This window comes from Cydia pomonella, chromosome 8, assembly GCF_033807575.1.
Source record: "Cydia pomonella isolate Wapato2018A chromosome 8, ilCydPomo1, whole genome shotgun sequence".
NCBI classification, from domain to species: Eukaryota; Metazoa; Arthropoda; class Insecta; order Lepidoptera; family Tortricidae; genus Cydia; species Cydia pomonella.
Window position 1 is genome coordinate 10,541,294 of NC_084710.1, and position 27,448 is coordinate 10,568,741.

At 37.0% G+C, this 27,448-nt stretch overlaps 1 protein-coding gene across 1 annotated transcript in view; it reads right to left on the minus strand.

Annotated features, from left to right (window-relative positions):
• Positions 1–27,448, minus strand: part of LOC133520547 (A disintegrin and metalloproteinase with thrombospondin motifs 1-like) — a 67,794-nt gene that overhangs the window by 9,556 nt on the left and 30,790 nt on the right. Inside the window, exons 6-13 of the mRNA XM_061855028.1 lie at positions 24,572–24,691; positions 19,447–19,579; positions 14,317–14,486; positions 12,620–12,765; positions 9,616–9,734; positions 9,110–9,218; positions 3,825–4,186; positions 1,256–1,362 (exon numbers count right to left, since the gene is read on the minus strand). Of these exons, the coding sequence (XP_061711012.1) occupies positions 1,256–1,362; positions 3,825–4,186; positions 9,110–9,218; positions 9,616–9,734; positions 12,620–12,765; positions 14,317–14,486; positions 19,447–19,579; positions 24,572–24,691 (1,266 nt within the window). The remainder of the gene's footprint in view (positions 1–1,255; positions 1,363–3,824; positions 4,187–9,109; positions 9,219–9,615; positions 9,735–12,619; positions 12,766–14,316; positions 14,487–19,446; positions 19,580–24,571; positions 24,692–27,448) is intronic.

The window sequence follows — 27,448 nt, forward strand, 5'->3', positions numbered from 1 at the left end:
ATAATTTCATAGAAGTTCGACGTTTAAAATAACATTTACACTGTCTGGACTGTCAAAATCGATGATTCTATCTGTTCTCGATTGAAAAATGCGAATGATAGAAGAACCACCACAATATAGATTTATTATGGATATTAAGTACATATATGAGTCGTTTAACTTCAAACTGATAGTTTGATTTATCCGAGTTTGAAGTTAAGCGACTCATTATGTACTTAGTATCCATACTAAATTGTATTTCATTTCTCCAGCAAACCAAAATGTCGCTTCATTTGTAAATTTTGTAATTAATGTTCGTATAAAGCAAATAGAGTTGTCATGAAAATTTTGTTATAATGCATGAGGCACTTTTCGCTTAGATTTCAGCACCCACTTTGTAAATGTCACTGCAAAACTTAACACGCTTTCAACTAAATCAGTATATTCACTAGTTTTGTCTAACTTTGCCAGACAACGAAACCGTGATAAACCATCACATGCAATTACGTAAAGTTTATATTTGTAGTGTTCTACCGAACCAAATATTTATATAACGTAGAAACGGTTTGTAGCAAAATAAAGTTAGTGAAAGACTCACGCAATAAATAGGTATCCCTGATCTCGTCTATTGTATGAGTTTTTGCCAAAATTCAACGTCTTCTGATCAATTCGTCTATTTTATGAGTTTTCGCCATGTCATAGTTAGCGCAAAAATAAGTTTGAACCCGTTTTTTACTCGACTTTGGCACATCCAAAAGGAAGGCTAGTTTAGTTCTCTGAAAATATTTACTTATCTTGTGTACCTATTGTATTATCTATTATATAACCTATTTTATGCTTGTTTGTATATTCCACGGGTTAATTTTTTTCAAACATTTTTAGTTGTTCCATTTATTTTCATAGAGCCTAAAGTTGCCTATCACTGATGCACGCAAAATTCGAAAAAACACTTATATATATGAAACAAAACAAATACATTCATTATGTATATAGAGTCCTTTAATACATTTTAATAAATTAAAACAACCCAAACAGTTTATTTAGGTCAGTACAAAAAAAATACTTTAAAAAAAAACTTAAGATTAACTTAAGTCTAGTCAAAAAGACCCCCCGAGTTGTCCGCGGCGCAAAGGTACCCATAACGCTAGCCTCATTGCCACGTTATATAGCGATGTAGTCCTTTGAACCAGGTAGTCACATATTAAATATATGAATGCAACTAGAGTGACCCGTTATAATATATTTATTATATGAAACATTAACTTTGAGGTTGTACCTGTATTCCATGGGTCGGCTCCTGCCATTGCCAGCGGGCGAGCTATAGTTGACCGATACCTCCACGCTGACTGGCTCTTCTGCTTGTAGTTCATGCTCGGGTATTGCCTATCAAGCATAAGAGCATAACAGGATATTATTAAATATATTTTGACGACCGGTTTGGCCTAGTGGGTAGTGAGCCTGCCTACGAAGCTGATGGTCCCGGGTTCAAATCCTGGTAAGGGCATGTATTTGTGTGATGAGCATGGATATTTGTTCCTGAGTCATGGGTGTTTTCTATGTATTTAAGTATTTATATATTATATATATCGTTGTCTAAGTACCCTCAACACAAGCCTTATTGAGCTTACTGTGGGACTTAGTCAATTTGTGTAATAATGTCCTATAATATTTATTTATTTATGATTTTATTTTATATATAAGTTTTTAGCAAAAATCATTTTTGGAACAATCTTTTATCTCTGACTGTACTTTTCTTTCCACAAGCAACCAATAATGATCGACACAATTCTAAAAACCCCAGACACAGTTAGTTTGCGTTGTTTTATCACACAATTCACAGAATTCATATGGCCACCCCATGTCTCCGTCATCAGATCAGCTCAATGGTACCATAATATTGCATTGTCACCCGAGTTACATATGTATGCAAATTTTCAGCTTCATAGAAAACCAGGAAATGGGTCAAATTTAACTTGCAAGATTTGACCCGTACAAACAGTTACATACGTACATAGGTACATTGCAAGTTAAATAAACGCTTGTTAAATATATATTCTTATTACGATTAAAAGGATTCGTGTAAGCTCTCAAAATGGTAACTATGACCAGGGATCGGAAACCGGTATTTTTTCTATGGGAACGAAAACGGTATTTTTTCGTTCTTTGTTAATTACCTACTTCATTTCTAATTGGGCAATCGAATAATACGAAGTCGTAATTTAAAAACACAACCGAGTCCTATATTTGGAGTATAAAATAAACCGAAATATATGTTTATTTCAAAGTTTTTCCAAAAAACCGGTTCCGATCCCTGACTATGACTCACAACTTAATAGCGATACAACATTTAATTAAAAAATACCTATTGATTATAAAGATTTGTATCTTTATTATTATATCAACATTAATGCGTCTTGCTCGCTTTAAGTTTTTGACTTAACACGTACTTCACGTGTCTGACTACCTCCTGTGATAGGAGATCATGGAATTTATTTCAGCTATTTATACCGCTATTGAGTCGTCCAATTAGTCTAAAAAGTCACTTTTATGTTAAATGAATAGATACTTTTTTCACGGCAAAATCCTGAAAATCGGTCTGTTACCAAAAATCTCCTATTAAAAATAACTCAGTGGTTAAACAATCAGAAATACCAAATTACTCCGTCCGCTTTTTTGAACGGATTTCACTGTAACATTTAAAAAAATACTGAACCTTTTTGAATAATATACGATAAAGGGAAACGAGATATGAAGTCGGTGGAGTGAGTTCAATTAACCCCAGAGCGTGGATTCCCATTTTTTAAGTAGAGCAGGTGAGCGCTCCTCTGAAAAGAACCAGGGTAAGGTTGACCTGCGATAACATACAGTTGTGACAGATCTCGGGGTCACATTATTTGTAGTGGTTCGATAAGCGGATGTAAGTGATTTTAATAATAGCTCAGGAGTGGAGTTGAAAGCACTTCTGAATAATTAAGCCTTGGTCCCTTATCATCAAATGTTTCACTTTGTTACACTTTTCATAGTTTACTCCCTTTTGTTGCTGTTTACTTGACGGACTCATAATATAAATGGAATACGTGAGTGATGGGAGAATTTTAGATCTGAAAATGTCGGGACTCATATTGTTGTTGAAGGTTTGATTTAGTAATACGAAGCTTTTACACGATATAAAATATTTGTCGTAGTATCGGGGCTACATAGACTAAATAAAAACTTGAACACAAAAAGCAACAATTTTGATCACAGTTATGTAAAGCAGAGATGTTTTTCACATAGATATTCGTACATTGACCCGTCTGTTGCTATCTCTATTGCACGCGCATCATTATATTGGTGTCCCGCCAATGCATAAAGCCGGTTGTCAATGTCACTGTGCGAGCTTGACAGGCCTTTATATGGAAAGTGTCTCTTCTTTAGAAAGTACTGAGTTGTATTGTAATATATAGGCAACTATGAAATAATGAAAAAATAAACAAACAAGAAGGTGGGTCAAAAAGTAATGTGAAAGATAGTACGGTCACGTCTGAAATCATCGATACGAAAAAAGTTGACGACTGTATTGCCCATATATTAAGGTAGTGTATACATATTTTTGGCACATTTTTCATATCGATATTTTCAGACGTGATTGTACCTAAAGTGAAAAATATACACTCGTTCCTGAAACTTTTAAAGGCCTTTCGATGTGGTACTGTAAAAGGGGAATGACCTAACGAGGAGAGCTTCGACAAATTTTACTGTCGAAGCCATCTTTCACATTACTTTTTAACCCACCTTCTTGTTTTTAACGTTTTAAGAATTCGGAATGTGTAAAAATGCTGCTGGAAATAATATCAGGTACTCACCATAATCATCAGATCAGTCTGCAGAGGCGACTGAGCCGATATATGCACATCAGCGTCCGTCTGAGTCCATCGCAAGAGACTACTCGCGGCGACAACCTGTCCCTCCCAGCCGAAGCGATCCTCTTTTATATCTATCACGTTACTATCCAGGTCTATTATCTGCAAATTCTGCGGCACATTCGGGTCGTATTTGAGGTAATTGTGCTGTTGTTCAAGCTCGACCCGCTTGGAATGTTTGCGTAGCTCTAGAATGTGTTTGTCGCGCTTGCGTTCCCTGATGGCTATGGAAAGCGGAACCGGTGTGGCGATGTGGATGGAGAGCTTGTTCGCCTCGTGCGGGACCATGGTTATCCGTGTCCAGCCTGTTGAATAATTAGGATGATATAAATATCGATTTACGCTCGAGTAGACTATTTTCGATTTAGCAAAGTCAAATATGCTTAGATTGTCAAGGATAATATAGATCTAGCTAAGTAGTCAGTAATATAGTTATTTGTACAAAAACAGAGCTAAGTTTGATTTTTCTTTTAGTGATTATTTTCAGTCCCGTGCGAGCGAAAGATGCTATTATTTAAAATCTTGAGCGTATCAAGGGACTCTAAAGCGCACGAGATGTAAATATCTTTGATCTCGTGTCGTACACACGACTTTTCATGTCGGCAATGAGAACACATTAGAAGGAAAAAATAAAACTTGATAAAAAATGTAATCCTTCTTCATCACTTTTTGTCTCGTTTCCTTAAGGAACTTTAATCATCGCAATAAAACACAGAAATAAATCGAATTTTATTTTAGTGAGACACCTAATATGGAAATAAATAACTTCAATTGATTGTTTAATCGAGACCCTTAAAATAAAAATTAAAGTGCGTTCAGAATTGCTGATACTATTGTTTAACCACTAAATCGTTAAAAGTTGTATTTTGATCAATACTTTATAGAAAAACAAAATAGATTATGGAAATTTTAACCCTATTGCCCTCGTAAAGGCAGACGACCAATCGATTCAGCACAGAAATACGCTGCCGGAGGTAAAACGGTTTGAGTTCAGGCCATTACCTTAATGTTTATCGCTGACATAGAATATTACGCTCTCTCTCAAGTAGGTTTAAAAGCAAAAGGGATGAACGCTTTCGGAGCGCGATGGGAGAATGATAAAATGATAAAAATCGCTAGTAGATACTATTACAATACAATGTGATTATCCCTCATTCTAGAGAGCAGCTACGAATACACTACCTACTAATAGATACTAGTATTGAATTTTCGTTTCTGAATGTGACCCTAAATGTTCGTCGATCGTAGGTATGATTTTTAAAAATGTTACCATTTGTCTATGAAGCCAATATAACAATGGGCTACAAACGACTTTTGCTATACAAACTGGAAAATACAAGTATCTGCAACGAGTTACGACTTCTGCCAAAAAATATGAGGTTTGAAAAGACAGATATTGTACAGTTTGTTTTAATGTTTTTTTTTTTTTTTTTACTTTTATTCTCATATCTACAAGTGTGCTATACTCAACCAAATGGCTGCTTATTGTCGGTTGTCAATAGGGCGCTATTGCCATAAAGTTTCAATTTAAAATAAATCTTATCGACAACCGACAATGTGGACCAACCGACAATTTGAGTTGACCTTTTAGTAGTTTTTTACAAATAAGAAAAGAAAAATAACAACATTATGATGATGATGTCGAGTATGGTTAAAAAAACAGTTTTTATGTTTGATTTAGGCATTTAAGCATGGTGTAGTCATCTGCAATAATTTACGGGCTGAATATTTGAACAACTTTTACTATGGGACCAATCCTGAAATTGCGAAAAAACAGCAGTCAGACAGCTAAAATGTATGAAACAGCCAATTTTTTGAGGTTTCTGGGTTGGTCTCATAGTAAAAGTTGCTCAGTCAGTATGACCTATTTATTTACCCCGTAAATTATTGCAGGTGACTACATAAACATCCTGTATATGTCTTCCCATCACGGAACAATGGTGTTTCAGAACTTTGGGAGGCGTGCAGGGAGCTGAAGCTAACACCTAGAGGCATTTTTTGTATTTGTTATTATTTGTTTTATCTCGTATCTTTGTATTTTTTTAAAAATATGTTTTGTAGTTCGCAGTGCCTTAGTAGTAATACTGTAATGCTGTGTAACTAATTTAAATAATAATATAAAAAAAAATTGACACTTTAATGAAATGTAAGGAGTACACCAAGCAGATGCAGCCCGTGTCATGGGACGCACACAGAGTAGCACCCGCCAAGGTGTAATAACTATTGAGAGTTGATGAAGTCTAAAATGGACTAGGCTATTCGGTGAAAGCGATGGACTAAATAATGGGCTATATGATACAAAACCGGACGCCTGTGTAATAAAATAGTATACAATTTTATTTCAGGCAGACGGTGTCTCGCCCCCACAAGATCGGTCCCTACAAAAAGCGACATCTAGGATGGCTCAAGGGCAAGACTGGTGTGAGGGCTGAGGGTAGAAAGGTGTCATTGGATTTTATACATAAGATAAGGTAGACATATTATTATTAATTATGTAGATAAGAACTATACAAACTATACATACACGGTGTAACTAACCCGACTTTTATTTATTTATTTAGACATGCATCACGAAGTATGGAGGCATGTAAATAAAAATTGATACATATCATAGTACCTATACAAAAAGTGGTCGCGGTGCGTAGATGTGTTTTCAAAATGTGTGCAATTTTCTTTTTATGATACAGGAGGCAAACGAGCAGACGGATCACCTGATAGTAAGCGATTACCGCCGCCCATGGACACCTGCAACACCAGAGGGGTTGTAAGTGCGTTGCCGGCCTTTAAGATGGGAGTACATTCTTTTCTTGAAGATCGTATCGGTCTGCAAAAACTACAGGCGGCAGTTCATTACACAGTTTAGCTGTGCGAGGCAGGAAGTTTCTGGAGAAACGCACAGTTGATGATGCCAACCATCTAAGTGATGAAGATGGAAGTTTTGTCGCGTAGGGCCATGGCGAAAAGAAGCGGCAGGGATTAATCCGAACAAATCCTCGGAGTACCAAGCTCTCTACGCAGCGCCAAGGAGTCAAGCCGATCCGAAATACGCTGGTAGTCGACATATCGAATCGCTCTTCGTTGGATGCGGTCCAGAGGCAGAAGCTGGTACTGGGGTGTCCCTGCCCATAGATGACTATACTACCCTTATACTGTACAAATTGCTCGTAACAAAAATGTCTCAATATAATGAAAATGTATTCAAATGGTCTCACGATAACGGTTTAATATTGAACACCGATAAACCAAATTTCTACTCATACAATTCGAGAAGCGACATTGTAAATGTAAATTAATAAAAGTAGTAGATAAATTTAAAACCTAGGCCTAAGTATAGATAAACACATTAACTGGAAAATACACATGGATGCTTTATGTACTAAGATCTATACTGTGTAAAGTTATTAGTTTAAAATATATAGTTAATAGTAAAATATTACGAATGTTATACCATGCACTGGCAGACGCTGTGATTGGATACGGTTTAATAGCTTATGGATGCACGTTCAAAACGTCTTTGGACAAAATATTAAACTTACAACTGCGGATATTAAAAATATAATAGATAAAAAAACTGTATTAACGATTACACGGTCTTATTTAAGAAATTGAACATCCTGCCAGTGCATGATAAAGTTAAATTAAATAATCCCAAATTTAAAACTCTGCGAGTATATACCCGAGCGCCAAGAGGGTTAAAGCGTCGTAAATACGTGGAACCAACCGCTAGCAACTACTATGGTAAAAGGACGCGTAGCTACGAGTATATCACACCGCAAATATTTAATAAGTTATCAATAGAAGACGAATGTGCTAGTAAAAACATCTTTAAATCAAAAATTAATTAGGATAGGTAAATATACTACAACAACTTATACTGTGTTAATATGATATAATTATGTATTAACCTTAGTATTATAAGTTAATCATATAATTTAGATAAAGGTACTAACGTTGAAAATGAGTTCCTCATTTTGCCGTTAAACGGAAGTTTGGCGAACCTAACATAAGTTTAAAATGTATCAAACTTTTTTGAAAACAAATTTAAAAAAAAGTACTCGCAGCAGCAGACAGCTCTCAGGCCCGCAATCATGGCGTTTAAAATAGTACATAGTATGTTTTTAGATAGTATGACTACAAAAATACTCGTACATTACAACAAACACTTATAATATTTGTCAGTAATTTTATGTATGCGGTCGAAAAATCTGCGTAAACGTATTATTATGAAGAGATTCGCAGGGGATCAGCGTCGTCGAGATATTAGGAGTGGGTTGCCATAGGGACTGCTCAAAGAACGATAGCCACTAGGGCCGAAAGGTAGCCACGTTTCATCACCTAATTAGAACGAACGACGGGCTAACGAGATAGTAGACCAAGAGCTAGCTCTGGAAAATGGTCAACGATCTTCAGAGCAACAAAACCTATCTAAAGCCCGACCACAAATATATGATCATTGTCAAGAGGGCGCTGGCGCTGCCATTCTCATGTATCAGGTGACAGTTCAGTTTAGTATAAAAAATTTAGTTCTAATGAAATTCCGCAATATGGCGCGTGATCATATATTACTGGCCAGGTTTTACTTAGCTTACTCTACTACCTTTATTACTAATCCGGGCGTCTGGCAGAAGTTTATAAGTGGAGGTCAGAGTGACAGGCCTACAAAACTTTTCAACAGTGATAAAAAAATGCCAACGTACACGAAGTAGCTGAAAAATTCTCATTTATACAGGCTAGGTCCTATATTTTACTTAAAATAGAATAAACAACATTGGGCATTATTACGGAAACAAAAACAGAAGGCGACGACTATGAATAACTTCAGACGTCACCTGGCCCTCACGTCCAATAGAAACGCCTCGCAATGTTGTATTCGAATTAAAGACATGAGTAATTCAGTACTACGAGTACAGAACTCTAAAACTTGCATCCTTCAAGTGGCCTGCATTTTCTGATCTCCCCCGATGAACAGCTGCCAGTTGCCTGGAGTAATAAGAATAATAAAGCAAACTGTTTAGCTTCGTTGCTCTTAAAATCGTCGGCTATTTTCAAGGGCTAGGTCTCCGTCTATACGGCGCGAGTTCGAACGTAATTACTCCAGGCTGTAAATGTCGGCATGCCGAGAGCAGCCGTATTTTTGAAAATTAAATCATGAAAGTCCTTTTATTACTTACCTCTATTATGTGCCCTTCGTTGGGAAACAATGTAATTAAATAATATAACTTATTTACCTTTGCCCAGTTGTCTATGGTAAAGATGTGTGTTGTTGCTGCAGTAGCCGTCAGGACACCAGTTGCAGGTCGAGTCCGACGGGTTGCACTGGCCTTTTACACAAGCCCCCTGAAAAACTCAAAACAATTAATTATGTGAAATCGCTTTTATTTTGTGACATGCCAGCAAATAACATTAACTGCCAATTATGCAGGCAGATAATGAACTGTCCTGGCCACGTAAAATGTATATACCCTACAGCCCAAATGGGAAGGGAAGTCTCAGATTTAGTACTTGTTTTGCCTTCGGCTATCTTTTACATTATCGCCCAAGGTAATGCGTTTGCGCTTTATATATATATATGGGCGGCTTTATGCTACTGTTGCGGGTTGATACAGTTGAGAGCTCGACGCATAGTTATCAGTATCAGATTCCGTAAGATTTGAACCATCGAGCCGCAAGAGAGAATTTCTCTAGTGCTTCTCAGTTTCTTAATTGGGCCTTATTGACCGGCCTTATGATATACCTGGTAACAAAGATCGTAGGGTCTGTCGTAGCTGCAAGGCGTGGCATCTGGCAGAGAGCCGTAGCTAGAGGGTTCTCCTCCCGTGTAGTCCACACACCACATTTCACATTGTTGAGACTCTACGCACAAACAAAAGATACGTAAATATTCATGTAAATTATTCAAACAAGAAATGGAAAAAAATCCTTTCCTAATAACTACTCGGAATTGGTCACACGATACCTTTCGGCTTCCCCTTGGAACCTGTTTACTTACTCATCAATTATTTAGTGAGGGTTCATATTTCCTACTATGCCTACTTAATTTTTTAGCATTAGAGAAAGGGTAAACAATCTTGATGTGTATTTTTATTGGAAAACGCTTTAAAAATAATTAACTATTGGGTACTTATGAAACCAAAAATTATCATATATTTATGCTACAGGTACAGTCACGTCTGAACATAACGGTACGAAAAATGTGCCTAAAATATGTATACACTACACTGTGTACATATTTTTGGCATTGTTTTATTATCGATATTTTCAGACGTGACCGTACATATGATTATTACATATTTGCTGTGACTTATTTTTCAAAAGTGTTTTTCAATAAAAGACACCTCAAGATTGTTTACCGTTTTTCTAATGCTAAAAAACGAATTATAAACGCAAGTAGCAGATTTGTGAGCTCGCACTAAACACTAAGCACCCTCGTATACCTTACATACAGTTGCTTAGCAACGCTATATCCAAGGGTCGTGTTCATGTGTGAGTACAACACGTGTTAGAAGTAATAATTGCTTAGGTTTGTTACACGTTAATTTAGACTGAATGTTTTATCGTACCGTAGACTTAAACAATTAGTAATTTATTTATATTCTATATATTCTTCAATGTATAATATTATATTTGTTAAGTATTTTGTTTAATTAATGTATTTCCATATTTCAGTACCTATAATACCTACTTTGGAATTCTAGATGCCTGAAATTCAAAAGAGAGTAATATTTATTTAGGCATTCTGTGCTGTGGAATTCTGAACTTTATCAAATACCACATTTATTCTCAGATTCAATAATCTAGTGTGATAACGGATGTCAGCATAATCACGAGCTGTCATGAAATTAAAATAGGTACCTATCTGAAAAATCAGAAATTCCGTTATTAAAATTGATATTTGTAAATGCATTGAACTGCACGATCAGTAAATATAACGAATAATGATATTTGTTACGTATGAGTAGACTATAGTATTTTTTACTGAATCTTTAGCCTTCGTCGAACCAAATTACAACTTAATTAAGGGGTGATCATGCATGGTATGTTATCGGGCTCCGTAATGTGTTTAAAGCGTTATTATCATTGTTTACTTCACAAAATTAAAATGATTAAAGAGCTTAATATAATAAAGCGCTATTGTTTGTTGTGTGTGAATCAAAATAACAGGACAGTGGAGCTTTTGTGTGCTGGATGTGAATCATTTACTCGTACGTCGGAAGTGACCATACCTTTATAAAATTTATTGTGTTGTGTTTTTTTTATGTTTTAGGAGGCAGACGAGCAGATGAATCGCCTGGTGGTAAGCGATTATAATCGCCAGTGGACACCCGCAACACCAGTGGGGTTGTAAGTGCGTTGCCAGCATTTAATATAGGATTACCTTATTTTTTGAAGCTATTTGTTTTGATGGTAGGTGTATAGTCAAGTGTAAAAATATGGGTGCATACAAATTGCTCAAAAATATGTCCCAGGGCTCGTATGTCGGCGAATTAAGAGATATGGCATAATGGCACATATTTTTGAGTAAGTTGCGTGGGCCCATAATTTTACATTTGACTGTACCTAGGAATTGGAATTTTCTAGATGGTTTGGGGTATAATTTACGAGTATGGTTGCATAATGTGCCGCCCTAATTAGATAATTATTTACGTCCGTAGGTCCGTAGTTAGCTGTACATACCTAGCCAACCTTTATTATCATTATACCTCAAAATGACTTTATTAGGCAAAGCATGTCGTGTGACTATAGGCAGACGTACCGTCGGTGTGTATGTGGGGAATGAGCGCCGGCGCCGGCGGCGGCACCAATCGGAGCGCGCGTCGCGTACTGCTGCGCAAGTGCTGCCGGCCCAGCACGTCGGCACCTGTGACGTCTCCCCTGACTACAGACAGACATACCGTCGCTGTGTATGTGAGGTATGAGCGAGCCATGCCGGCGGCGGCACCAGTCGGAGCGCGCGTCGCGCACAGCTGCGCAAGTGCTGCCGGCCCAGCACGTCGGCACCAGTGACATCTCCCCTGACTACAGACAGACATACCGTCGGTGTGTATGTGAGGTATGAGCGAGCCGCGCCGGTGGAGGCACCAGTCGGAGCGCGCGTCGCGCACAGCTGCGCAAGTGCTGCCGGCCCAGCCCGTCGGCACCTGTGACGTCTCCCCTGACTTCAGACAGACATACCGTCGGTGTGTATGTGAGGTATGAGCGAGCCGCGCCGGTGGAGGCAGCAGTCGGAGCGCGCGTCGCGCACAGCTTTGCAAGTGCTGCCGGCCCAGCACGTCGGCACCTGTGACATCTCCCCTGACTACAGACAGACATACCGTCGGTGTATATGTGAGGTATGAGCGAGCCGCGCCGGTGGAGGCACCAGTCGGAGCGCGCGTCGCGCACAGCTGCGCAAGTGCTGCCGGCCCAGCACGTCGGCACCTGTGACGTCTCCCCTGACTACAGACAGACATACCGTCGTCGGTGTGTATATGAAGTATGATCGAGCCATGCCGGCGGCGGCACCAGTCGGAGCGCACAGCTGCGCAAGTGCTGTCGGCCCAGCACGTCGCGTCGGCACCTGTGACGTCTCCCCTGACTACAGAGTACAGACAGACATACCGTCGGTGTGTATGTGTGGTATGAGCGAGCCACGCCGGCGGCGGCACCAGTCGGAGCGTGCGTCGCGCACAGCTACGCAAGTGCTGTCGGCCCAGCACGTCGGCACCTGTGATGTCTCCCCTGACTACAGACAGACATACCGTCGGTGTGTATGTGTGGTATGAGCGAGCCACGCCGGCGGCGGCACCAGTCGGAGCGCGCGTCGCGCACAGCTGCGCAAGGGCTTCCAGCCCAGCACGTAGCCACCTGAGATGCACCGCCCTCGCACGCGCTCTCTGATACCTCCCTTAAATCAAATATAGTTTACAAGGATTGTTACACAGTTTCTTATAACCAATAGATATTTCCAATTATGTACACTAAATTAACACCCGGATAGGTAAGATGAGTAGAATTAATAAGGTGTTTTCGATTTATGCTATGGAAAGTTAAGAGGGAAGTGTACCACGTGATCATCCATACAAAAAGAGAAAACGTTTTTCCACTTCTTTAACATTTTCCAATCTCCATGATTTTTTCGTATCTTATTGACAGAATGAAAAACTATTCGCAAAGTTATTCTTCCCTCTTAACCTCATTATACATCTTCTCCTGCCTGGTGCTGCCTACACCATATATTCCATAAGGTAAATACCAGAAATAAAATAAAAAAACCTATAAAATACACTGACTTGAAATGTTACGCAATTAATTGCATGAATATTGCGTCTACTGAATCATTTTGTAATTCGCTATTCGATTTTCTCAAAGGTATTCATTGTGCAAATTATGCATATACTATTGTATTCTACACATAGACTCGCATAAACATTTTTAGAGTTAACAACAACAGTATTTGAAAGCCTTTTTTTCTATTTCTACAAAAACTACGCTCTTTGTCGTCTCGCTTCGAGTACTGAATACCTGTAAACAGTCTTATTATGAGATATTGGATATGCGTTTCTCAATACATCATATCGAAAATTTATTTTTGTCAGCCAAATGTTTGGAAGTACAATACATGTACTGTTACCTACTTTGAAAGAATGATTTTTTTTAGAGAATGAAGTTTTTAAATGTCATACGGAACGACTTTTCTATGGGAGTAAGGGGATGTACCACACTGACATCGCCAAAATCTTTATAAAGTAAGATCTTAAATTCAATACCGAGTAACTGTAAAATGTACATTTGTGAATATATTCCTTTGGACTATAAGGTACATTGATATACATAGATGATTATATAATAAATAAGGCCTCCAATACCTGAGGTTGGATTTAAACTAACATCTACAGCATTGGCGATAGCCACAATAACTCAATTTGATTTGTCTGAAATTATAACTTTTCTGAAATTCATCTTGAATTCACAAAATATTATTATTAAATTGACGCGCGAATACGGCTCCAGTATAAAACAATTTTCACTGAGATCGAAAAACTCAACGCACATTGACTGTAACTTTTCAACTTATTCTCGAAACAAGTGCTAGTTCACAAAGAAGTTTTTATTGACTCGCGTCATTGTTAGTTTTATTCGTGAGAAGTTCTTAAAAGAACATTGGTAAACTGTTTTAATGACGCCATTATCTCATATTTTATTTAATACGGTTAAATGATTGCCTATTAGGGCGGTCTTTATTTTGTCGAAGTTAAAAATTTAAACGGGTCACTTCCTCAATGTGTTGACATTAAAAACACAAAAAAAAAAACTTTTTCAGATCGTAAATACCCCTTGAACTTTGACCTCGTCCGTGACTTGTAGCGCACTTCTCTGGCCCCAATCCTTCTATTCCTGTCGATCTTCGATCTCGACCAAGACTGAACTAGACTAGCATGTATCAATAATACCGTACCCTTTGTACCAGCATCGCCGCGACCTGGTTCGCAGCCCATAACCGCAGTCAGCGTTGCACGTGCTCCATGCCCCCCACTCCTCCCAGTGAGGCTGTTCCGGTGGTTCTACTGTGTCCTCACTTCTGATCCCATGACCTGGCATTGGTTCACAGACTCGATCCACGCACCACTGCAACAAATTATTTAGTCGCATGACATCATCATCATCATCATCATTTTTTATTCAATAACAATATTACATTGTGTTTGAAAAATCTTAAATCTAGGCACATGCATACAAAAAATATTTCAAAAACAAACATCATAAAAATAAATATTAAAACTAATTCAAATATATCGCCCGCTCAAATAGGTAGCCCAAAAATAAAAATAAAACATGAATAGTAATTTAAAAAAAAATTGTCATTAAAATATTAAAAATATTAGAAGAAAAAAAAACTAAAAATATCAACAAGTAAGAAGAAAAATTAATCAAATAATATCATTTAAAAATTAATTAAGAAAAAAAAAAAAAAATTGTAACATGTCAGAATAAGAAAATAAATTATAAATTAAGAGAAAAAAAAATGTCACCTAGTAAAATAAATAAAATAAAAAAGTGAACAAGTAAAAAGACAAGAAAAAATTAAATATTATTATGTGAAAATTTCCAAAAAGGCGCAAAAATACAAACATTTATGTCAGCAATTAAAATAAATAAATAAATAAAAATTTAATTCCCTAAGTCATGATAAAATAATTCTTCAATAGTATAAAAACATTTCTGAAGTAAAAACGCACGTAGCTTGATTTTAAATGTATCGGGGTCACAAATAGATTTGAGCTCAACCGGTAATTTATTAAAAACTTTAACAGCTTGATAGCGAGCACAATATTCTGCTAGTTTAATCTTAGGAGTAAAAGGGCGGTTTAGGTTCTTTGTCCTTGTTGCCAATCTACGCATCCTAGCATCCTCTGTTTCGCTTGTTGTCAGAGATTTGACTAAATCTGTACATAGTATTAAAATGTATAGACTTGGCACAGTAAGAATTTCTAGTTTTTAAAAAAAATCTTTACAGGACACCCACTGGGGTTTCCGCACCATTATTCTAAGTGCTCTTTTTTGAAGTAAGAAAGCCTTTTTTATATTATAATCATAAGTAGCTCCCCAGAATTTTATACTATACCTTAGTTTGGAATCAACTAAGGCATAATATACTGCCTTTAATTGGTCTATCCCGATTAATTCTCTTAGGCTCCTTAAAGCGTAACAGGCGGAACTAATTGATTTATCTATTTGCTCTAGTTCCTGCTTCCAATTAAGAAATTGATCAATATAGACTCCAAGAAATTTTACAACTTCAACGGAACACAAGACCTCATTTTCAAAATCGAGTTCAAGTTTATTGTAGTTCCTGCGATCACTCTTAAACAACATGATGCTTGTTTTATGACAAAAGTAGATAAACAATTTATTATTTAATGTTTCACTTATTTATGCAATATACGAGTGTTAGGTAGTTAGGTGGTAATTTGTGATAGGTTAATGGGGGTCCACCAAAAATCTATAGTATAAGAATAAGTTGATGCTAATGTTGGTCATCATTCCATGTACCGACCGCGTAGGTCTGGAAATAGCTGCCCTATAGATAAGCGAAGTTTATTTATCTATCTGCAGGTTTTGTTTCTAAAAGCTATCACATTAGAGCAAGACACGTATATAAATACAACATTTACAACCGCACTAAAATTTTCTGTTGTAAATTTCAACCGGAAGGTTCTGCTCCCAACAGACGGCTAAGTGCTTGCACCTGTTTTATCAGTCGAATAAAACTTAGAAAAAAATATTTACCAGTGAGGAAATACTTTAAGCATACCAATTTTATTTTTAAACGACTTAACGACTAATCGAACGCATATTTAAGTAGTAAAAAGAAATTGAGTACAGGTAAGTAGTATCGATAAAACCATATCCCGTTAAAACCATACAATATACTATGGAGTGCGAGTGGACCGGAAAAAAAGTAGCAACGAAACTTTTTCTATGTCGTAATAGTTTAAAATGATAATAACTCTCTAGTTTTTTGATATAAATTAAAGAACAGGTGCACGAGTTACATCAAATGACCGAGTCATATATTATTAAAAATACATATAAGTTTCAGTTGCCAAATATTTAAATACATCTCGAATTACAGTAAGCAAAGGTTCTCCGAATCAACAGAAATAGTTGAATGAAAGCATTCTTTAACGTGATCGTCCATACAAAAAGAGAAAACGTTTTTTCCACTTCTAATATTCTCCATTCTCCATGAGTTTTTAGTATGTTATTGACAAAATGAAAATAGGTTTATAGGTTTTCCTTTTTTTGTCAAAATATGCAAAACCTAATTTGTTTTGTCAAATAAGCAAAACTTATAAACCTAGAATATATTATGCTGAAGTGATCGACATCAAAATCAAAGTGATTTGTTAAAATTTAGTTACTGAAAACAGCTTTCTCACGATATTAAATTTCAAAGAAAAATTACCGTTACTTCATTAGATTCAAAAAGCTATTCTTCCCTCTTAAGAGTAAGTATTTCAGAACAAAAAAAAAAGGCAAATTAAATCTAAAACTGTCGAATAGAAACTCATCGATAAGATTATAGTGTAGATCAAAACAATTATTATATTCTGAACGTGACCTAATCCCTACATAATTGTAAAGTCCATTATGTTTGCAATTAAGATTCACAAACTGTTGTTTTAATAATCTTGTACAGATATTCCCTGTTACTATTTTTCCGGACCACTCTATACAAAAATATAATACAATAATATTTATAGTAACTAGGTACACAGCGGTATATTCTATAGTGGACGCACGGTTTCAGACTGCAATCAACGAATTGCACTGGTAAAATAGTTTTCCCGTGCATCTGCATGAGAATAGGCAATATTTACTGCCCTACATTCGCCCGCGGTGTGCACCCGATATGTAACAAATTAAATCAGCGCCGTACTTTAGGCCATTTACATACTGCGACTTTTTGCAGCGATAGGTACTGTCTCGATGTGTTATGGTCTGGGTACGAGTACCTACATGTACTGTGGCAATATTATAATCTCCTGCTGCGAAACAGAAAGAAGCTAATTTTGTATTGTTTCCTCAGGTTGATTGGTAGAATTAACTTTTAAGTGATGATTTTGAATAATAAATATGTAATAGAGTTCATTTTCATTTATACCTATAGGTAAAACTTTAATAGCGCTCATTTTCATATTTAAAGTTTTACCTATAGGTATAATAAATGATATATTGTTTTACGTTATGGTAGCTACTCAGCAGCGTCTATTAGCCCCTCGAACAACGATCGGATCGCGGAGTATTCGCCCCAGCATTCCTCGTATCGCATCAACCGCGCGTGTGTCGGCATAAAACCGTCAACGTGAAAAGCTCACGAATATTTTACCTGCATGCAAATTTTAGCACTGGGTGTCGCTGATAACACATGTTTTTATCAATGCACGGCAGGTTTTAGCAGACATAAGCGAAAATGAGTTATAGATAATTCTGGTTAAGTGATGTTTTTGGTAAGCAAACTGACGTCGAAGATTTGAATATTTAAGTGGAGGTATTTTCAAGCTGTTTTGTACCAAATACTTTTTATTGTAGAATTACGAGGAACTTTTTCTTTTTTTTATCAGGGTCGTCAGCTCTGTCCCTCAGTAAGATTTACCTCCTCTTTTAAAACCCGACCAGAAATATATGATCATTATCAAGAGGGCGCTGTTATTCTCATGTACACCCTATACATGAGAATAACAGTTCAATTTAGTATGAAAAAATTTGGTCCAATTAAATTCCGCAATATGGCGCGTGATCATATATTACTGGCCAGGCTTTACTTTATGATCCGTAAGGAAACATTGTTCTAAACTAGTTCCGTGTAACTTCCGGAGGGTAACTTATCTACTTTAAAAACATACTGTATTACCCCTTTTAAAAGTTGAATGTTTTTAAAGATGTCAGAATGTTATGGACAACTCTTATATACTAAAGTGTCATAAGGTAATAAGGTAAACATCTAACTATAATAAAGGTTAAATCACTCGCATTTTACTTTCGATCTTACTTAATACGAAGGGACATTTACCCTCCAGGGCAAACTTAGAGGACTTTCTAAATTTATACAAACTAAGTTATGTTTGCTTCTCGGGTTGAAAGTGAACCTTTTATCCATCGGTTACTCCAAACTTTGGAACATTATTGGCTCAAACTAAACGAAGCTAAGGAGAGAGGTCGAATGTTTCCTAAGCTTATACAACAAGAATAGCGTTTCTCGGCACGCCCTCTGCACAAAATAGCTGATGGTCATAAAGAGAAGGGCTCACAAAGTTTTCTAATACTCCAAAGTACTTTAAGGGAAAATGGCACGCGGCAAAAGTTTCTAAGGTTTAAAATGTCTACTTGCTTTGATAAGATCCGACAGATACAATACGTACATTTTAGCAAAAAAAAATTGTTTCGAAGCCGGCATTGTAGCGAGCCTGTATCGGTTTTAGCACAGTTAAATTGAAATGTTTCACGATGAAACCGATGCGAGGTTTTCAATGGCCATTTTATATGGGACGAGCTCGGATATCAGCCTCCAGCTAATAACTCAATACACTCTTCGTTCAATCAGTTTGCTAGTTCAATTTAAAAGGGAGCTGCTTTTTTACACTTTCGTATCCGTGTTATATTGCAGTGCTGCTGAACCGTAATATGCAGGTTTATTGTTCCACAAACGTGAATCATGAATATAAAATAATACAGTTGGGCTGAACTTTGAGCTTTCCGATGGACATGTGTACAAAAAGTACTGACGTTGACTGAAGTAGCATGACAAATACGAACGATTGTGCACTACATCTGTAAGTACGTTGCACGCTGATGTACGCTAATTTGAACAGTACACATGAGATTGGGCCTAACAAAGTGACAACATTTTGTACAAAACGCCAAATGGAACATATGTAACTAATGTATGGAAATTTGGAAATCGTAGCTTTTCGTTGTACCTGTCATCCTGATATATTATTACTTTTCGATTTGGGTTTGTCGATATACGATTCTCATCTAGAATATGGCTACTGACATGTGATGTTACACGTCATTATGTTACCTGGCCAGGTCCACAAGGCGTGCCGTCGAGAGGCGCGCCGCGCTTGGATCGACACACGTTGGGCTGAGCGCGGTGCGCGCACCACAGCCGCCGACACGCCGATCGCACCTTCACCGATTTGCACACCGAAAACCTATGGACAATTTGCAGTTACATACTTTGTGATATTATACCATTTATGCATTTTATAAAATACAAAACTTCTTTTTTCTTTGTATAACAATTTATAGCAACAAATTTAATATCAGAAATATAAATATATAAATGTACATACCAAGTTTAATTTTATTTCAACATAGTGTTTTAAAATGGGAGCGTAACTTCGACTTGGCTTTTTCGGCGGTGAATTCTTGTGACTCTTAAGGTTCAGTAGACACACAAGGTTCAGTAGTACACGTAAATAATGACAGATTTTTATAAAATTATATCATTGAAAATACTGCTAATGACTTGAATTATCAGGGCACAGTTAGGTACTTATTCGAATTCTGGGTATAAAATTATTAAATGCTAATGATGATGATGATGATGATAATGTTGATGAAACATCATAATTATGTTGTTTTTGTGTATTGATTTGTGTATTTGTATTTGTGTATTCATTTTCTAAAGTTATCTTAGAAGTTATAGCTTATGCTTTCCCAGCGCTGCAAATGATTTGTGTATTTGTATTTGTGTATTCATTTTTTAAAGTTATCTTAGAAGTTAGAGCTTATGCTTTCCCAGTGCTGCAAAAATAAGAAAAAAGTACTTAATACAGCCGTTGTAAAGAGCTTTTATATAGGACTACCCCAGTCCACGGTCGAATATAAGCGGAACTATAAACTAAGTGATGAAACTTCGTAGCGTAGGTACATTAACTATATAATTTTGGTTCTGGTTTCTAAATGTATATATATTATTAACCCCCTTATTCATAAACGTATACTAAAGTTAACAAGCCGCTAATAATCGTTTGTCCCTTTCCCACGTATTGGTATGATGGAAAGGGACAAACGATTATTAGCGGCTTTTTAACTTTAGTAGACGTTTATGAATAAGGGGGTAAAAGTATAGTTATGTATGTTGGGAAATTCTAAAAGTATATTCGGCGCAGTTGTCATGAACTCGGGGAATTGCGTTATAGCACTTGTATCTGTTATAGACGGAGAGCTAACCCTGAAAAATTATACACGATAATGGTGAAACTTGACGGATAGTTTGATAGTTATCATCATCATCATCATCATTTAAGAGCACGGCTCTTGTTGGTAGAGTAGACGCCAGTTTTCTCGGTCCTCGGCCAAGTTCTTTAGGTCCCTGTAAAGACACGCCTTTTGCATTTCCTTTTAGTTGCTGCGTGTAGCTTGCTATTAGTTTTCCCCTTCTAGCTTCGATCTTTCCATCTAAGCTAGTTTTAAAGAAAGTGTCGTGTATTCTATCAAGTGACCTTAGTTTGAAATACTTATCCTTATTACTGGATCCAGGCGCAGCTGTTCATCAGTTGAGTTCTATTGTGAGTTAGTTTTTTCTGTAAGAGTTTCCATAAATCTTGTACCTGTCTCATGATTATTACCATTTTGACTGAATAATCCTGGCGCGCCTTAAATCATCGACCGGGCTCAAATAACTCTACTTGACCTAAATCCACTGAATCACTCGGAACTCAAAAAAAAACGATCTATGTTTTGTAACGTTGTAACGATGCATGTTAAAATAACTAATAATAATATTCTTTGTGATGTTTTTTTTGTAAACGTTAATAAGTATTAAAATAAAAGAACTGTATATAATAAAACCTCCTAACAAATTAAGTAATTATCAATATAAATGTACATAGCTATAGTATGTAATCATCTATATATATCTAAAAACCAATAAGCATGTAAATTAACAATTTAGGAAAATGTGTTTCGCCTTAAAATACACTTCCAGGTAGTTTTAGTCACAAAACTCTTCTCAGTTAAAACGGATCCTCATTTTTAGTAAGCTTAAGCTGTAATATTTTTTATTATTATTCTTTAACTCGATGTTGACAGAGCAAATGTTCAAGTTGAAAACTACATTCTACCGTTCTTCAAGTCAGGGGTAAAGGTTTGGACAGTGAACGAGGAGCTCTCTCCCCGGTAACAAAGCGAACGTCGTGAAAGGGTGAGCGTTCGCTCTGCCCCTTTGTACAAACACTTTTTCATTTCAATTTGCAAGAGAATGTATATTTAATGTACTGATCTGATCTGTCTGGCTTTTAGTATTAGCCTTCCGAAAAGGTAATCGTAATAATTGGACTCTAAAATGTAAATTGTAGAGAGAGCGTGTTTTTCAAGGCAACTTGTGCCATAAATTGAGAAGACAAAAAAGGGATATAAACTATGTCAAATGCACACGGAAAAAATAAAAGTGCTGTATATATTATCCCTCGTATTTTACCTGTGATAAAGGGAATGAGTATTTTCAAGGGACTTTTTTTTCTTTATCACTGAAGTAACGTTTCAAGCTGATTGGCTTAAAATATTATATGAATCCGTGACCTCGTACGCCTGCAACTGAAGTCCTCTGGAAATTTTCTATGAATTGTTGTAAGTACTTCTGTCATACCAACATTCAGTTAAACTTTACGACACACATATTTTAATATACAGTTGTTTAGTATATTTTTCTCCAATATGCTTGGAAATGTTCACCTTATTGTAGCAAAAATAGTACGGGAAGGACTTCATTATGGCCAAACTCAAATTAAAAAAAAAAAACAAACCATTACTGGCGTGTTTTAGCGGACGGGAAGTTATTACTTATTGTTTTTTACTTTTTAAATTCACGTATCCACTAAGAAAAATCCAAACAGCCAATTATTATAGCCGCGGGCTGCGTCTACACGATCCGGTCAGCATCATTTCAAGCTGTGTCATGTCTCGTTCTTACGGGACCGTCGTGTATGATCGTGCGAATACTGCTTAATAAAATCTATAGGGCCCTCTACACTCGTGCACGAATCGAGGCGCGAAAACGCGAACGCGAGTGTGGATGGCCCTGGTCGATTTCGCAGATTGTTCACGCCTTCGCGCCTTATTCCCCGTTTTTTGTCGGTATTTGGCCCGCGTCAAAGGAGACGCGAAGCGCGAACTTGCAAGACTCCACACTCGCAATCACTTCGCGCCACGATTCGCTCATGAGTCGGTTAATCTGTTAAACTGTCATACTCATAACCTTCTATGGCGGCTACTTGGTTATATTGGGTGCGATCTTGATCAACCAAAAATCAATTTGACAGTTCCCAGTTTGAATCAGTGCCTTGCCGCAAACGAAATCCGATCAGCTGACGCTTCGTCGGCGCCATCTTGCCGCGAACCAAACTGCGAAATCGCCGTGAAGTTGTGCGAGTGTGGAGTCTACGTCAACGTCGCGGTATGTTCGCTCCGCGAAGTCGCGCCGCGATTCTCGCGCATAGTCTGGAGCGGGCTTTTTGATCAAAAGATTTTTTCAAATGTTAACTAATTAGTTATTTTTAGGTATGGAAAAAATAAAATCTTATAAATACTTAAACTTTTCGCCTAAAGATAAACTTTCGATATAAATTCAGTACATTTCGTGCCCCACACGCCACGATTTCATATAAAGTCATCGGTTTGGTCAGGATTGTATACGTGCAATTTTTGACGTGGCGTTGATGATACTTTATTACTTCATTGACGTGGCGGCGAAAAGGTTATGCGGCTCAAAATAGATCTGGCAATATTTTTTCATACATATAATTACGTAACTAAAAAAACCGATCAAATGAGAGTTCGTTTTACTCGCGCACCGAGGGTTTCGTACAAACTTTGAATTATCTCGTGTAAGGAAATCCTCCTTCTAATCCTAATTTAGCATTCACATATAACAGCTTAACTAAGTATATATAACAGTTAGGTAACACAAATTACTAGTAGTTGGTTGATAAAAAGTAACCAACGTTCACTTAAATTAAATATATTGAATTACTTAACAAAAATATTAGCTTTCTGATGATACCGAAATATACTTCAAAGAATACTGCCAGACCAGAGATGATTTCTTAAGTAGTTCTGGTATGTGAATAAACGAAAACCAGTAATACATATACTTTGAAATCAGACATTCTTAATTATTTATATGATACAATCTTCTGCTGATTCAAATCCTAGACGTGGAGAGCGTCCAACTGTAATGACAAAATGGATCTCGGCTGTGGTTCTAATCCCTCATAAGGGGATTGAGCAAAAACCTTTGTGAGCGTAACGCTCGTCCTCGTTTTATTTGGCTACACCGTACACAGTTGTTAGGCAGCGCGCAGTAAATTTTCTATGAGGATTATCCTCCCCGCAGACGATTCCACTGTAAGTATATTTACGTTGTTAAAATAAGAAATATTCGCTAATTGTAAACGTTAACTGCGAGTGTGATTTTGTCCTTGCTAATGGTTCAACTTCTAGGTTCCAAAAGCATTTATGTATATGAAAACAAGTAAAGTTTATTTGATTTATAAACTGGTTATTTATACGGACTGTAAACGATTTACGTCAAATAGATCTACGAGTATTACACCCGTCAATGTACGTAGGATAAAGGTACATTCATATGAGAGATTACATAATATGGAATGTGTTAATTATAACACATTCCATACACACACATATTATATTAACTCATGCATTAATGTGTGAGAAGATATTATCTTCTATATAGGTAACACAAATGTCTATTGCGATCGTCGAAATTTTAAATCAACGTAAATATAAAGTATCTATAACAGCACAAATCCTATGAGCTTTAATTCATCTTTTGGCTCTTTGATGCCACGCTGACCTGATTAAACTGGAGAGGGCGCCGGGTTGTATTGGTAATTACTCTCTTTCATTCCACCCAGATTGAGATAGGACTATTGTGTTACTACTGAAATATCTGGAATAACAGTAAACTGAATTTGGGGTATTAGTCTTAATTAAACCTTGATATCTATACTGAAACAGATACTGTTTTCTCTAATCCGCGTTTTATTTATTTAGCTTTTATAGCTGACAGTTGTTTTTTTATAGTGGTTTAGATTCAGCTTTATAAAATAATAATATTTACGTAATATGTTCGGTACCTACATTTTTTCATAAACAATGACATGTCCCCTAAGACTCACCCATCGCCAAATTCGGTCCGGCACTGCTCGTCCATAGTGAAGGCGTATTTGGGCAACTCCCTGGCGCCGCCCAGCTCCACCCCGTCGTCCTGGCTGCGGGTGTGGAGGCACCACCACTTCCTGGAATGCGCAATTATTTTTACAGGCTGTGTTTGTATAGTTGGGTGCACATGGTGAATCCTTACAACAATAAAATAGCAAATATAGCAATCTAGATTTGATATAGACTCCTTTGCATTTATTTGTCCCAATTACAAAAAAAGCGGCCAAGTGCGAGTCGGACTCGCCCATAAAGGGTTCCGTACCATTTATGACGTATTAAAAAAACTACTTACTAGATCTCGTTCAAACCAATTTTCGGTGGAAGTTTGCATGGTAATGTATATCATATATTTTTTTTAGATTTTTCATTCTGTTATTTTAGAAGTTACAGGGGGGGGGGGACACATTTTTTCACTTTGGAAGTGTCTCTCGCGCAAACTATTCAGTTCAGAAAAAAATTATATTATAAACCTAAATATCATTTTTGAAGACCTATCCATAGATACCCCACACGGGTTTGATGAAAAATGTTTTTTTGAGTTTCAGTTCTAAGTATGGGGAACCCCCAAAATTTATCGTTTTTTTTTCTATTTTTGTGTAAAAATCTTAATGCGGTTCATAGAATACATCTACTTACCAAGTTTGAACAGTATAGCTCTTATAGTTTCGGAAAAAAGTGGCTGTGACATAAACGGACAGACAGACGGACATGACGAATCTATAAAGGTTCCGTTTTTTTTCCATTTGGCTACGGAACCCTAAAAAGAAAGCCTACCTACATGTAACAATCGCAAACCTGGCAGATATGTTACTTGAATGCCTACATTGTTTGGCGTCCTCACGTAAGTGCACAGTATACTATGCACAGTAAGATAGTTATTTTAAACTGCTATACTTATTACAATACATTTTTTTGTTTTTATTAGATATTTGTAAATGGCGATACGAAAGCTTTTATTATTTACAAGTTGGTACATATACTTACTTATATAGGTCTGTATAAAAAAAACTGCTATAATTTATTAGCTTTTCGTATTTTTAAAATGTATAGTTATCTAAAATAAAATATAAAATAACTCTATCTGTTTTAATAATGAAATTAAAAATAACAAGATCCGTACTATTTTAAGCTTGTTATGCCAAAAAAATTGTGTTTGAGCTTTTAGGACCTTCCATCCCTAAAAACTAGAGTTCTAATCACATTCTACAGTAGGAAAGTAAAGCTTCTTAAATTAGAGTTGACGGCTGAGTCAAATAAACGTGTCTCCGGTACGTCTCGGCATTGGCTTGTCCGCTTTGTTACGACATCATTAAAGTGCAGCTACTCCAAATTGTCACTAATTGCTCCGCTGCTCCTCGTTTCGTCGTGTTACATATTACGTAATTCTAATTCCGTTTGAGAGACATGTGCTACTTATACACCTAGTTTTACATTACTTGCGGTTGATACTATCACCTTCTTATTCTTCCTCGCGTTGTCCCGGCATTTTGCCACGGCTCATGGGAGCCTGGGGTCCGCTTGGTAACGAATCCCGAGAATTGGCGTAGGCACAAGTTTTTAAGAAAGCGACTGCCATCCGACCTTCCAACCCAGAGGTAAACTAGGCCTTACGGGACCGAAAAGCGACTGGTAAATATCAAATGATACCTCGGACATCTTCTTCTTCTTTTCATCCTGTTACCCCCTGCTGGGGTGTAGGGCTCGAACCATTTTCTTCCACTGACTCCGGTCCTGGGCAGCTTGGGTAACCTCCTCCCACCCCATCCCCAATACACCCAACTCTTGCTCCACGGAACGGCGCCAAGTAAATTTAGGGCGACCATGTTTCCGTTTTCCGGGCATCTTCCAGGTCAGGGCCACCTTGGATAGTTCCGAAAAACTCATTGGTACGAGCCGGGGTTTGAACCCGCGACCTCCGGATTGCAAGTCGCATGCTCTTACCGCTAGGCCACCAGCGCTTCTTTATCCACGTATCTGATAACTTGTGAAACAGAATTCTTGCCGAGGCACAATTGTAATTTCTTGACGGGCTCTTGACGGATTTATTGTCTCTTTATAAACTCTCAGAGTTATACAATAACTAAAACCATTTACTCAAACCCGTAAATGTTTAGGTTAGGTTAGCATACCGAGTAACTTTTACTACTTATAAAATTTGGCTATTTCGTATATTTTGGATGGTCTGGCGTTGAAATTTTCTATGGGAGAGTAAATTCTTTTTTGCAATTTCGGGGTTGGCCCTAAATAAAAGTTGCTCAGTATGACCTAAATATTCACGGGTTTGAGTAAATGGTTTTAGTTAATATACATACTGTATATGAGGAAAACGTAGTGAGTATACCGTAGCTAATTTTACTTGGTATAAGTGAGCTGGGAAATTGCATGCAGAAATTATGAATCAATTCATTGATAAAGTTGCCATGCATTTTTACGGGTGATGGTACCTACCTAGCTACCTACCTACGTATGCTCAAAAAACAATTATGAAAGCGGCATTAGATACAATATCTACTTATTAGCTTAGAGACCGCCTGTTTCTTATTATTGTGAAGTTCTTTGTTTTAAAGAAGTGTGATCTCATTGTCATTCCAGCCTAAAAGGCAAATATTTACTATGTGTGTCTAATTAGATAGCACTTCATATACTTACCCAGTTGAAACTTAGCGCGCTTGTATTCTCAACACACGCGGTACTTCAACGATACTTAATAAAGTGAGAGCTGTATTGTATTACCAAGAATTGATCATAAGAACAACTTTATAAATGTAGCAAGTCAACTAACTTAAATGGGCTTCGTTGTCCTCGCGACGCCCCATTCACTCCAGTTAAGCTCA